The 14039-nt window shown below is 48.2% G+C and overlaps 1 protein-coding gene across 1 annotated transcript in view; it reads right to left on the reverse strand.

Annotated features, from left to right (window-relative positions):
• Cfap57 (cilia and flagella associated protein 57) overlaps positions 1–14039 on the reverse strand; it is a 69605-nt gene that overhangs the window by 29446 nt on the left and 26120 nt on the right. The window contains exons 10-14 of the mRNA XM_021160891.2: positions 12730–12942; positions 10016–10189; positions 6208–6369; positions 1832–1987; positions 379–472 (exon numbers count right to left, since the gene is read on the reverse strand). Of these exons, the coding sequence (XP_021016550.1) occupies positions 379–472; positions 1832–1987; positions 6208–6369; positions 10016–10189; positions 12730–12942 (799 nt within the window). The remainder of the gene's footprint in view (positions 1–378; positions 473–1831; positions 1988–6207; positions 6370–10015; positions 10190–12729; positions 12943–14039) is intronic.

Below are 14039 nucleotides of genomic sequence, written 5' to 3' on the forward strand. Positions count from 1 at the left end.
GCAGTCTGTCAGGCTCCAAACCTGAATCTCCTACTGGGATGTAAGAGGTATTGTAGGGGGCTGGAGAAATGGCTCAGTGGTTAAGAGCGCTGATTGTTCTTCCAAAGGTCCTGAGTTCAATTCCCAGCAACCATTCCCATTGAGGAATGGGCAAATACACAGGAAGGAAAACCATGGTGACTTCCAATAAAGTAGTGTATTCATAGACAGAGCCACATCCCCTGACTTCATAGACAGAGCCACATCCCCTGACTTCTGCTGTGTCTGGGGGTGGGGGTCGGTCGAAGGAGGGGCATCTTTCGGATGGTTATCCCTAAACTGCCTATGCCAACCCTGGCTAACTGCCCTTAGCCATGTGGCTCCCCCTTGTGGACTCACCCAGGTCTTGCAGCTCCCGGGTCTGTTTGTCTACAAGCTCCTCTAAGCGCTCTCGGTGACTGATGTCCTGTTTTTCTTTCTCTGTTTTTAACACCTGAAACAGAGATTTACCGTTTCTCAGTTCCACACATTGGCCAAGGCACCAACAGGACAAGAGCTACTTTTACTGGCAACACCGTCATTCATAAAATTTTCTCAAGCCCTTACTTTGTACCAGACACTGTTCTGTGGAGTCATGACCACATGGCTACCTTTCATCTGCATTGTATTTAGCTCTGAAAGTTCTACACTTTTGCTCTTTATGTACACCTGATAAAAAATAGATTTGTCAGCAAAGAGTTTGGGTTTGGCACATGGATCAAGTAGATTTTGAGAAGAAACAAAACCCCAGGGATTCATTCCAATCATGTACCACTGATGGCTAAATGTGGTGGTGCGCACCTTTATCCCATCACGCAGGAGTCAAAGGTAGCCAGATCTCTGTGAGTTCTAGGCCAGCCTGGTCTATACAATGAATTCCAGGCCAGCCAGGGCTACACAGAGAATCCCATCTCAAAAACTAAAACCAAACCAAACTAACCAACCAACCAACCAACCAAATCCAACCAAACAACCAACCAAATCCAACCAGAGCCCCACTGGATGCTGCTGGCACATGGCTGTCTTCAGTGTGTTTGCTCATATGTAAGAATTTACCTGAGCCTACCAGCTCCTGGCAGGCTAAGGGTGCCGCTCTGAGGCCTGGCTTGTACAAGCGGCACCAAACTAACACTCGATGCCTGGCTGAATGAATTATAAGTAAATACATGAATAAGTTTAACAGCCAAGAGCTTTTCAACCCAACAGACCCATGAAGATAAGTTACCCGTCCAGACACCCATTGAGCCAAGAGGTGGGAGGGGGGTTGTGGATGAGCAGGCCAGGCAGGTTTTGTATAGCATAAAGATGGGCTTTTAAATCCCTGGGCCACGCCTAACTACCCCCTGCTGAGACAGGCTTTATTTTGGACCATCTAGAAGTCAGCACCTGTTAGTCCCTTCTCTAGCATTCTTGTTATTTCATCTCTTGAAAGTGAGTTATTCCTGGTTTCAAAAATAAATACTCACTGTAGAGAATCTGGAGATTATGAAAGTGTCTTGGGAACAAAATATAAGTTATCCGTAACAGCAGCTTCCGGGATAATCATCTGTTGCCTCGTTGCCTCTTCTCCACGTACCTGTTTTACCCGGCAGTACCCTTCACTATGGAAAGCTTTATCTTCCGTCTGACCTGCTTAGTCACCTGTCATGCACATCTCCCGCCCCCGCAACCCCCCTCCGCCTACCCCCCTCCCTCCGCAGCCGGGCTTAACAGCTCAACAGTTCGGATGCCCTTAGACCATGGCCCCGTGCTCAGCAGCATGGAAGCTGCTTACTGCTGACACTGTACATTCATGAAGGCTCCCGAAACACACCTGGTTCTTCGTCTTTAAGGATTCCATCTCCTGGATGAACTTGTCCGTCAGCTCCTTGATCTTCTCCGTGTAGTTCATGTCCTTCAGCCGGAGCTGATACTCATTCTCCATCTTCAGTTCTTCTACGCGAGTCTTCAGCTCCAGCATAATCTGAGCCTTTGGGAGAAGGATGCAGAATCAGGGATGCGGAATCAGGGAGAGTGCTCACGGTAGCGGGAGCCGGGATACACGAACCTGTGATCCTGACCTGGGACCCACTGCCCTGTGTCACTTCAAATGCACTACCAGCTAGGACTTGTTGCCATTTCCCCTACAAGATGTACAGGTGACATGAGGACACATAAGAGTGTCCTCCTTTATCTTTCCAATACGTGCTCAATGGCCCTACTATGTGCCAGTAGCAATCATGTCTTCCTCAAATTGGCATAAATGTCACCTGCCTGGTGAGGCCTACTGGGACCCTCTGTTCAATCCTACTACTCCCCCCTTCCCATCTTAGCTTGGAACTCTGGACTGACCCTTCCTAACATCATCTTATGCTCTATTTTTAAAAATTATTTCTTCGGATACCAGCATTTGGTAGCTATTACATGATTTGCTTATTATTATTTCTTATTCTGTTGTCTTTTCCTTTCGCTAGAATTTAAGCTCCCCACAGGTGATATCATTACTGGTTTTGCTCTCCAACACAGCAGGTACACAGCTAAAACATAGTAGGTACTCAACACAGCAGGTACACAGCTAAAACATAGTAGGTACTCAAAAGGCAACCCCTTTCTCTGTGTTTGGTCCTGGAAATCAAACCGGGGGCTTCAGACCTCTCGAGTTCTATACTGGGCCACACACCCATGGGGACAGAAGATACTTGTCCCCATGGAATGCATAGCCCATTGAGGCAGCCAAATCAACACATAATTGCAATTAAGTGTCCAGTGACATGGGTTACTGTGCCCTCATGTCCTCTATTCCTGAGCTTGTGCCATCGCTTCCATTGAGGCAGCCAAATCAACACATAATTGCAATTAAGTGTCCAGTGACATGGGTTACTGTGCCCTCATGTCCTCTATTCCTGTGCTTGTCCCATCGCTTTTACTTTGACTTGTGCTTGGCTCAAAAGTCTAATGTCTGTCTTTCCCATCCCCACCACAGTTTTCTGAAAGCCCTGTCATATGGGTTCCCTTCCTTTCCTGAAGAGTGGGAAAGGGACTCAGATGGTCTCTTCTGCTCATCCTGATTACAATGCACACACCCCCACCTTGTCCTTGCTGGTCTGTTTCCCATACCTCTGTGACAACGGGAACGTGTTCCATTTGTTTCTGTACTCCTAACTGGCACCTGGGATGGACTGAAAGGAGGGATACCCACTGGGGGTCCCCATGTGGTTTGGTGACAGTTGGAAGCAGAGGTAGAGGGGTGTAAGCTTGGAAACCACTCAAGTGTTACAAGACGTGGAGGAGGTGTGGATGCAACACGGAAGAGCCTCCCCTAAGCTCCTGAGGCTGGCTTTGGTGGGATGCAGACTTCCTGATGATGATGGGCAGCACAGAGCGGGTTAGAGGTGAGGCAGTTAGCAGGGAGGTGACTACAGAGTTCAGGTGAGAGGTGGGAGGGGCTGGAGGTGAGGTGGGGGAGGGGAGCTTGGAGGAAAGGAGAGAATGTAGAAAGAGATTCTGGAAAATGTGGTGCCCCACTGGTTCTGTGGTGATGAGAGGGCATTGGAAGACTCCCCGGGTGACTGGCTGCTCCTGGGTTGGAGTTTATCTGTCTGGCTTCACTGCACAGTCTGCAGAGCCTCTCGCAGATGCAACAGCACTGTAGGTACTGCTAGGTGTTCTGCAGGTGAATATGCGGCCCCATGGCCTGTGCTGGACCAGGGAGATATTTACTGTTGCAAGTGGTCCAGTTTTGGATGTGGGACATTCAAGGTGCTTGTTGCTACGTTGCTGCAGAGAATCTTTCCATGGTAGGAATCTTGTCGTGATACTTTCTAACTTAAGGTCTGTCTGCCTGTGTTCCTTCCAAACCACTTCCAAGCCCTCTGTGGTCTCGGATTTTCTCCAGCTCTTTTCTCCGCAACTGATTCTACTTACAGATGCTAGGCTCATCTTCCTGGAGGAACCCCCCTTTCCCTCTGCACACACTACTGGCTGGATATGGAAGGCTGTTGGTTCTGGTAGTGCTGTGCAGAGCTTGCTTTGTCCGATACAACCTGGAGTGGGGTCCTCCTTCTGTGTTCCCTGGTGTTCTCTTGGAACAGCACAGCAGCTTGCATCCCTGTTTGCTTCCCCCCTGGCTTTCCTCCCAGGCTACAGGCATGGGAATCCTTTTATCTCTGAAGCTCCAGTGTTGGTGGCCTATCAGACATGCGGAAGTCGCTTCTGTTGCCAGCACATGGACTTGTATATCCAAATGACTGAGTGAGCGAGTAAGTTCCTGGCTGAGAGACGGTTACATGGAATATCAGAGTATAAAGAGACGGGGAGCTGGAATTGGGGAGAATGTGGAGTGTTACCCAAGGGAGGTAGAGAGAGGAGGAGGCAGAGAGGGAGCAGGGGAGAGGTTTGCAGAGAATCATCCTGATGGTTGTGGGAGAGGGAGGGAGGCTCAGGAAGTGGGATACATACACACAGACTACACAGACACAGACACACACAGACACACAGACATAGACACAGACACAGACACACACAGACACACACACACACACACTATTTCCACTGTGGTAGCGGCAGTGCTGTCAGGCCTGGCTGTGGTCAGGGGTCAGGGGTCAGAGTCAATGGAGACACTGTCAGACATTGAGCTTATCCTTGCATCTCCTATTTGGCGCCTCTACCCTCTGGGACGAACAAGAAAACAGGGGAGAGCAGACATGTTTGCCACAGGGAGGCTCCTCCCTCCTCCTCCTTTGCCTTTCATAGAGAATGTTCCAGGGCTCTCTGGAAGGGCTGTCCAAGGAACACCAGGGCCCTCCATCCTGCTGTGCCTCTGCGTGCTGTTCTGGCAGTTTTATTGTCTCTCCTCCCACGACTGTGAGCTTCCTGATCATAGGAGTCAAGTCTGACTTTTCCAAACACTCACGCTGGGAGCCTAGCCGACTGCAGGAGGCTTGCTCAGCTACTCAGACTCTCATCCCAGGTGGCAGTGACTATGTAGCTCTGGGATTCTCTGAGAGCCAGACATTCAGTCATGAGCTGTGCCCGGGGCTTTGCACTCAGATTTCAGCCAAATATTTACTGTGTTGAACTTGCTGTATGCACAGGAGAGAGGTTCTCCTGGAATAGTGACCAAGAGCCGTCTCCAGATTCAATCTGGGATCTAATGATGGTTCAATATTTACCAGCACAGGGGGTTTGGATCCAGCATGAAAACTCTTTGACTGAGGTTGATCAATACCCCTTGAGCCATGGGGGAGAGCAACAGTGTCTTTTCCACAGAGGCATTCGGAGGTTTCAAGGAGAGATATTATGTCACTGGTACTGTGCCTGCTGCGTGGCAAACACTCTTTTCCTTCTTCCCTTCCTTTCCTTCTTTCTTATTCGGAGACAAGGTCTTACTCGGTAGTCCATGCTGTCCTCAGACTCATGGTCCTCCTGTCTTGGCCACCCGTGTGCTAGGATTACAGATGTGAACTGCTGTGCCCCTTTGTGTGCATACACTTACAAATGTGAGTGCTGATGTCGTGTGTGTGTGTGTGTGTGTGTGTGTGTGTGTGTGTGTGTGTGTGTAGGTATGGAGTCCAGAGGTTGATGCTGGGTGTCTTCATCAGTTGCTCTAGAGTTTGTTTTCTGAGACAAGGCCTCTTGTTGGACCTGAGACTCATCAGCTCAGTCAGGTTGTCTTGCCAGTGAGCTCCAGGGTCCTCTGGTCTCTTCTACCCCTAGCACTGGGGTTTCGTACACAGACCTTTGTGCCCAGCTGGGTGCTGGGATCCAAACTCATGCCTGACTGAGCCATCTCCTTATTCCCCATCCCACCCCAGTCACATATTTGAAAATGAAGGTCCACCTGCACTGGAGATCATGACACTTCACAGATATGACCTGGGCATGTGGTTTGCCAGCTTAATCTTATGAATGTGTACTGCTTATCTTTAAAGTCCCTAGCCCTGGTTCCTGCTCTTACACTGTAGGAATGTGGGATCACAGGACTGGCGCACAGGATGATCATGGGGCAGAGAGACAGGCAGTGTGAGGGTGGAGGCCGTCAGGTGGCAGCAAGCAGGACAGCTTGCTGGTGTGAATGGAGTTGTGAAGGGAGCTGTGATAGTCTGTACCAAGGATGGGGATAGCCAGACCTTCCGAGGACCTTCAATCCTGAGCCCTGAGTGCAGTCTGCCAAGGAATTCTGCGTTCCTCCTCATTCTCCCTACTTCTTACCTTCTCTTCCATGTCTGTCTTAGTCACGAGCACCTCTTCAGCAAAGCCCACCTCCCTCTCTCGTTTGATTCCCCGGCCATCCTTATCAAAGACCTTCCAGGTGAACAGGCAGCCATCCTCACCAACTGTCAGCAGGAACTGATCATCAAAGGTGAGCAGCATCTGTGGAGGCAAGGAGCATAGAGGAGAAGCAGCTTTCTGCAGTGAGCACGGAGGAGAAGCTTTCTGCTTCGGCCGTGCATAGCCAGGGCGGGGCTGGCTACTGGACAGGTCTCTGTTCGCGCCACCCTGCACACCTCACTGTGTCTATGGGCTTGTGTGCTCTCTACCAGGAGACTCGGACAGAAGCACCCTGGTGCAACAACAAATGTCCTTGTTCCAGTACGAGGGGGTCAGTGTTTGGGGAAGAGAAAAGACTCCAGCTCATTCAAAAGCAAAGAACGGAAGGAAGTGTGAAGCTCTTCTGGCACCTACCACACATTCAGGGATGATTTCCTGGTGCCACCACATGGGGACTGGGAGAATTAATTGGCCTGTGCTCTTGCCTCTGCATGTCATGCAGGTCCCTGCTTCAGTGTGGTTCTCACTCTACTAATGGCATAAAAGTACTCATGTGTAACCATGGATCTATTGTTGTGACTTCACGACGCTTTTGTCTCTTCCCACCTGGAAATTGTCCCTTATTGTCCCTAATTGAGTTTGGGAGCAGAGCGCATCCTTACATTGATTTTAATGATCTTATTTTCTGGAGCTTTGGGTTTCTGGCGCTGCTGCTGCTGCTGCTGCTGCTGCTGTTGCCTACAAGAGTCTTTGAAGGCTGAGCTGGCTTCCTGACTCCCTGGAGACTGATCTGCATTTCCTTTAACTCCCAATTTCCTGCTGGGCTTGTCAACTTCTAAGACTCCAGCACAGCCAGGCAGCAAGGAAGGGTGGAGGTGAACAAGAGGGGAGCTGCGTCAACTGTTCATCTGCACTCTAGAGAGCAGCAGCCATGCTCTCTGCCGCTGAGCCATTTCTCCAGTCCCTAAGACATGTCCATTTGAGGGACACGCAATCATATAGAAAAATTCTAACAATAATGTTAATTTTTTAAAAAAGCAGGATGCAAAAGAGTGACCATGTAGTGTATGTTCTTTATGTCATACATGTAATATATATGAGTGAGGATGGGGTTAGCGTCTGAATGATGTTGCTGTTATGAAGACCTGACTTCTAACATAAATACACACTTGCTTCTATTATTAAAAACCATCTTACCACAAAACTGAGTAGATCTGGAGGGAAGATTGGACTATTTTGTGGCACTTTACTTTCAACCCAACGTCCAGGCTCAGTACAGAGATGCACCATAATGAGACATCCTTTTCTAATGAGTACAGTGACCTACAGGTAAGTGTGATGCTTTGAATGAAAATGGCCCATAGGCTCATAGATTTGTACACTTGGACTCCAGCTGGTGGAACTGTTTGGGGAGGATTAGGAGGTGTGGCTTTGCTGGAGGAGGTGTGGTCACTGGGAGCTGGGTTCTGAGGACGGCTCATGCAATTCCCAGTGTTCACTTACTGCCTTGTGCTTGTGGACCAATGTGTGAGTCTCAGCTGTCCCTTCATCTGCTGTCATGGACTCTGACCCTCTAAAATGGTAAGCCAAATTAAACACTTCTGTTTATAAGTTGCCTTGGCTGTGGTATTTTATCACAGCAGTAGAAAAGTAACTAAGACAGTAAGCCAGTATAGAACTCAAGACATAATTAATTTTTTTTTCATGTCATCCCATCTAAAATAAAGGAGACATACATTTCCTCAGGGTCTGTTTTTCAGGGGTCTGTGTAACACCTCCTCCATCCCCCACAAATAGTTTTTGCTTTTCCATTGGCTCTCACTTATTGACATCTGTTTTTCATGCTAGAGAATGCTTTTCTTTTCTTTTCTTTTGGTTTTTCAAGACAGGGTTTCTCTGTGTAGCCCTGGCTGTCCTGGAACTCACTCTGTAGACCAGGCTGGCCTCAAACTCAGAAATCTGCCTGCCTCTGCCTCCCAAGTGCTGGGATAAAGGCGTGCATCACCACGCCCAGCTAGAGAATGCTTTTCATTCACTTCTTGTTACAGCAAAATACAAACTGTAAAATTTACTGTTGTAACCATTTCTTGGTATACAGTTTGTGATTGACACATCTGTGAAGCTCTGAGGCCATTACCTCCATCTGGCCTTTTTTTTTTTTTTTTTGTCTTTCAAAACAAAGATTGCACAAAGTGGACAATTCCTCTTCTTTGCTCCATCCCGAGGAGAATAGAATGACTACCATCTTCTATCATTTTTGACTAGTCTTAAGGATCTTCTTTTAAAAATGTGAATTAAGGTCCTATTGGTCAGTTTAGGTGAGTCACGGGTGGACATGATCTTAATCCGCTGTTCCACACACTCAAATCTTTGATAGTGGACAACAAAGGCCTCAGAAGTGGACAAAGCTCTGGGGACTAGAACTAATGTCCTAGGAATAAATTCACACTGGAAAAGGTGCCACCAAGCAGTGGGGATCCTGCAGACGCCATATCCCTGTCCACACTGGCTCTAGGCTGGGAAGCCAATGACCATATCTTATAAACTTCATGGTTCATAAAAACTGAAGAAGCCCCAGAAAGGACCACAAAGTCTGTCTCACAGAGGGACTCTAACCTTTGAGCCCATTTTCACTACTGTTCAGCATCTGGTGAGGGTGGAGGGCACTGTGTTGCTTGTTTGGGAATGGTTAGTTTTATTTAGTGCAGTGTTCTTGAAACCCATCCATGTTGTAGCACAGGGCAAAATTCCCTTCCCTTTCAAGACTCCATTGTATGTGTGGAACACGTTTCTTTATTCATATATCTGCCTCTGGACACAGGCTGCTTTCTTAAGTTAGCACTTTTCCTCTTTCTTCCATTATGACTTGAACTGTTTAGCTATTAGACATAGACATCACAGGAAGAGGGAGTAGGACTATTTACAAGAGCATGCCTATGTTATTATTCCCAGGGGTAGTCTTTATACCCATATTCTCAGGGAGAGGTTGTGTGTGGTTTGAACGTTTAGCTCATAGGAACTGCCACTATTAGAAGTTTTGGCTTTGCTGGAGGAAGTGTGTCACTGTGTCAGTGGGCTTTGAGGTTTTATATATATATATATATATATATATATATATATATATATATATGATCAAAGATCAAACTCTGCCCAGTGTAGAATCCAGTCTCCTCTGGGCTGCCTTTGGATCAAGATGTAGAACTCTCAGCTCCTCTCCTCCAGCACCATTTCTGTCTGCATGCTGCCATGCTTCCCCTAATGACGATAATGGACTGAACCTCTGAACCTGAAAGCCAGCTCCCATTCAATGTCTGCCTTTATAAGAGTTGCCTTGGTCATGGTGTCTCTTCACAGTGATGGAAACCCTAACCAAGACAGATTGGCTCTAGTCTCTTGGGGTGTGACTTCCCTTTGTCTGAGAGCAGTGGGCGTCAGAGGGTCATTAGTAGGTAGACCTCACTGCAGCTGGGAATTCTGATGGTGACCTAGCTGGGGCATCTACAGCACCCACCCAAGGTGTCATTTTGTGACAAATGATCATAGGTGTGACTCTGGTTACTTCCTAGGGTAAATTCCCAGGAATTTCATCATGGGTATGACTAGCCAGCAGGTGCCCAGTGATGGGGTGATAGACAGACAAACAGAGAGAATGAATGAGAAGGAGCAAGCAACACAGAAGCTGCTGGGGTAACCGGCAGGCTTGTGAGGCAGAGCCTGGGCTGGGACCTGGTGGGGAGGCACAGCTCACCTTCATGACAGGGCCAGCATGAGCCTGGTACTCATTGTATTCTTTCTGCAAAGACAGCGGGTACTTCATGGAACGGATAGTCCCCACGGAAGTGCCCACAAATATCATGCGCCCGGAATGCGAGATGGTGATGGACGTGTAGATGACGTCAAACGCTGGTATCTCTCGGAGGATCTGGAACACAGGTACGTCTGTTCAGTGGGAGGGGCTGAACAGTGTCTCCAGTGTCCCATTGACATCTTTGAGGTAGAATTCTATTCAGTTTTTTCTCTTCCTTATAGTATTTGGTATGGTAGCCAGCATGTGGAAGGCCTAAACTAAATAAATACATGTTGGTTTCTCCTCCCCCTCCCCTCCTACTCCCCTCCCTCCTTCTACTCTTTCTCTCCCTCCTCCTACTCTCCCCCCCCCCCCCCCCCCCCCCCCCCCCTCCCTTCCTACTCATCACCATTGGGCTGCTGAGAATGAAACTCAGGCCTCACACATGCTCTGTAGGCTCTATCACTGAGCCCACTTCAGAGTTCCTAATTTCCATTTCAATTTACTTATTCATTCATTTATTTATGTTTGAGACACTGTGTAGCTTTAGGTAGTCTGAAACTTACTTGGTAGACCAGGCTTGTCTCACAGAGACTTGCCTGCCTCTGCCTCCCAAGTGCTGGGATTAAAAGTATGTGTAACCACTGCCCATCTAGAGTTCCCAAATCTTATGTGTGTGTGTGTGTGTGTGTGTGTGTGCGCGCGCGCGCGCGCGCATACTTACACCATCGTGAATACATGGAGGCCAGCAGGACATCAGGCACCCTATTCCATCAATCTCTGTGGCCAGCAAAGCCCCATGGTCCTTTTCTTTTTATATTGCCCCCATCTGCCCAGCCCTGGGGTTACAGGTACATGTAGCCACATCTAGGTTCTCAGATCACAACTCAAGCCCTCATGCTTGTACAACCAGTGCTCCCACCCCTCCACCTCCACCCCACTGTCCCTTCAACTTTGGCTTCTTGACTAATAACTGGTTGTGGGTGTTAGGAACAAAACGAATGGAATGGCCGGAAATTCTCCTATGGCACCGTATGCAAACATTGTCTGTGGTGGTTTGAATAAAAATGACCCCTGATAGGTCCCTGGAGAGTGGCATAATTAGGAGGTGTGGCCTTGTTAGAGTAGGTGTGACTTTGTTGGAGGAAGTGGTGGGCTTTTGAGGGCTCAGAAGCTCAAGTCTGACTAGTAGCTCGCTATCTTTTTTTCCTGCTGCCTGTGGATCCAAATGTAGAACTCTCAGCTGCCTCTCCAGCATCTTGTCCGCTTGCATGCCGCCATGACTCCCGCCATGATGATAATGAACTAAACCTCTGACTTGTAAGCCTGCCCCAATTAAGTGTTTTCTTTTATAAGAGTTGCCTTGGTCTTGGAGTCTCTTCACAGCAAGAAAACCCAAACTAAGTCCCTGTCTTAGATCCTTTACCTGTTGTAACTCACCTGCTCATGCCAAAACCCCCAAGGAAGTTACAGTTACATTTGACAGGCAATAGAAGAGGAGGCACTGAGGCCAGAAGTAACTTGCCTCTGCTCCTAGGTGTGGTCAGTGGTGGTATCGTAACTGTACCTCAGGGTGCCAACAAGATGGTGATTGTAAATGTATCCAGGAAGCAGTGTTTATTAACATCTAACCTATGCTCTCAGGACACTTGTCTGCTCCTCTCCTCATGGCTGCGCTCACTCACCCACCCACTCACCTGGCCACACATTTGTTAAGGTGTATGTGGGGGGGGAAGTGGAGGGTGGAGTCAGCTAATGGGGATGTCAGGGAGAGGGAACATGACCCTGACCTGAGGGAACTAAATTGCCTAAAAAGTATGTTCAGGCCACTTGGGGTCCAAAGGAGGGATGGATGCCCTGTGTTAACTAGGCTGTGTTCCAAACCCCTCAGATTTATTTGTTGCTCTGGTAGCCATGAGCCTCCTCCCGCACCCAAGGTGCTAGTCCATGACAGAAGCCAAGAAAACCCAAGAAGCCAGAGATCAGCAGCCATCCCTGGGCTGGAGAAGAGCATCAGCCACATTTGTCTAAAGGGTCCTCACTGAGCTCTGTCCTCTGCCCTTATGTCCAGGAGTCAAATGTGGTAATATAAAAATCTGCAGGGGAGAGGTTTTGAAAGGACACAGGGGCAAGCCTGGGGGACGGATGGCAGGGGCTTTATCTCAGCAGAGTGCAGAACAAGGGTTAAGAGTACGGTTTCATCTAAAATTACATTTTTAATTAAATTTTTGTTTATGCATGAGCAAAACGGTGTGTCGGTGTGTATGTGTGTGTCTGTATATCAGTGGACAAACCTGTGGGAAATGGCTCCCTCCTTCCACCATGTGGACCCCTGGGGGCCACCTCAAGTGAGACTTGGTGGCATGTGTCTTTACTGGTCAAGCCATCTTGGTGGCCCAAGGCTGATCCTCTCTATCTCTCTCTCTCTCTCTCTCTCTCTCTCTCTCTCTCTCTGTGTATAGGGGGGCATGGGAAGTAGTAGACATCAAGATGGAAAGGACAAGGGGCCCCACAGTTTGATCCATTCAGGGGCATCAAAGAGTAGTGAACTGGCATGACCCAGTAGAGAACCCAGCAGGTGCTGTCCCTCTCCCACGCATGCTTCCCTTTAGAAGCCCGGGAGCCTGTCTTCTGTAGCACCCAGGAGCAGCCAGAGTGAGGGAGGGTGGACTCACCAAAGAATCTGCAATCTCCTTGAGAGTCTGGTCTGATCCGACAGCAAAGATAACTTTGGCATCAGGGGAGGTGGTGACCGCGTTGTAGCTACAGGACTTAAGCACACACTCCGTCTCTCTCTTCCCTGTGGACAGATTCCATTCATACACAGCACCATCTGTTCCAGCAGAAACCAGTTTGCTGTCATCTAAGTTCCACACGAGTGAACGGATCTGCAAGGGATGCAGGCATACCTGGGTGAGCAGAGTGTACACGCATGCACACGCACACGTGCGCGCGCACACACACAACACACATGCACACCAACTTGGGGAGGAGACAAACTCAGGGGCTCTAATACACTATAGCAGACTACACTAATAGACTCTCCTGATAGGGGCCTGTCTGTAAGTATAAAACACGGCTTCCTGGCCACATTAACATTCTGTTTTCTGAGATGTCTGTAAAATTCTGTACTCCTATTTCCTTTTCTGACTCATATAACGTTTTTTAATGTTGTAGCTAATTGACTATTATTACTGTTTTGAAAATGTTTGTGTTTGTATGTGTATGCACATCTGTACATGTCCGTGTAGGTGGCATGTGCTCTGTGTGTAGGGAGGCCAGAGTTCAACCTCATGTGCTGATCCTCAGGAGCAAATAAATCTACCTTGCTGCTAGACACAGTCTTTCTCTGACCAGGAGCTCGCTGAGCAGACTAGGCAAGCCTGAAGGGTCCACTTCTTTCTGCATTCCCTGTTCTAGGATTATAACGTGAGACATCATGGTAAGATTTGTTCTGGGCCCAAACTCAGGTCCTTATGCTAGTGTGGCAAATATGTTACTGACTGAGCCATCTTTGTCTTTGTCTTTGACAAACCTTCCTAAGAACATTTGCAAGATTTGTTTAAGATTTATTTATCTTATGTGAACGCATGGTTTGGCAGAGGTTGCAAGAATCTGCAGAGATCAGAAGAGGGTCCGATCCCCTGGACCTAGAATTGGAATTATGGATGAAAATGACCAAAAGGACCACTTAAGGGGTGGGGGACAACTCAGTTGGTAAAGAGCTCACTTTGTTAGCATGAGGACCTGGATTCGATTCACAGAACTTATATTTAAAAAAACAAAGCAACCAACCAACCAACAACAACAAAACCCAGCCGGGCATAATGCTACACACTTGTGGCCTCAGCAACAGGAAGGCAGAGACACTCAGATCCTTGGTGCTTGCTGGCTAACCTAGCTTAACCTACTAGGGGTGAGTTCCAGACTAGTCAGACTCAAACCAAGTAACCAAACTGACAAGTAAAACATGCACGCTCCTGAG

The sequence above is a fragment of the Mus caroli genome, chromosome 4, assembly GCF_900094665.2.
Source record: "Mus caroli chromosome 4, CAROLI_EIJ_v1.1, whole genome shotgun sequence".
NCBI classification, from domain to species: domain Eukaryota; kingdom Metazoa; phylum Chordata; class Mammalia; order Rodentia; family Muridae; genus Mus; species Mus caroli.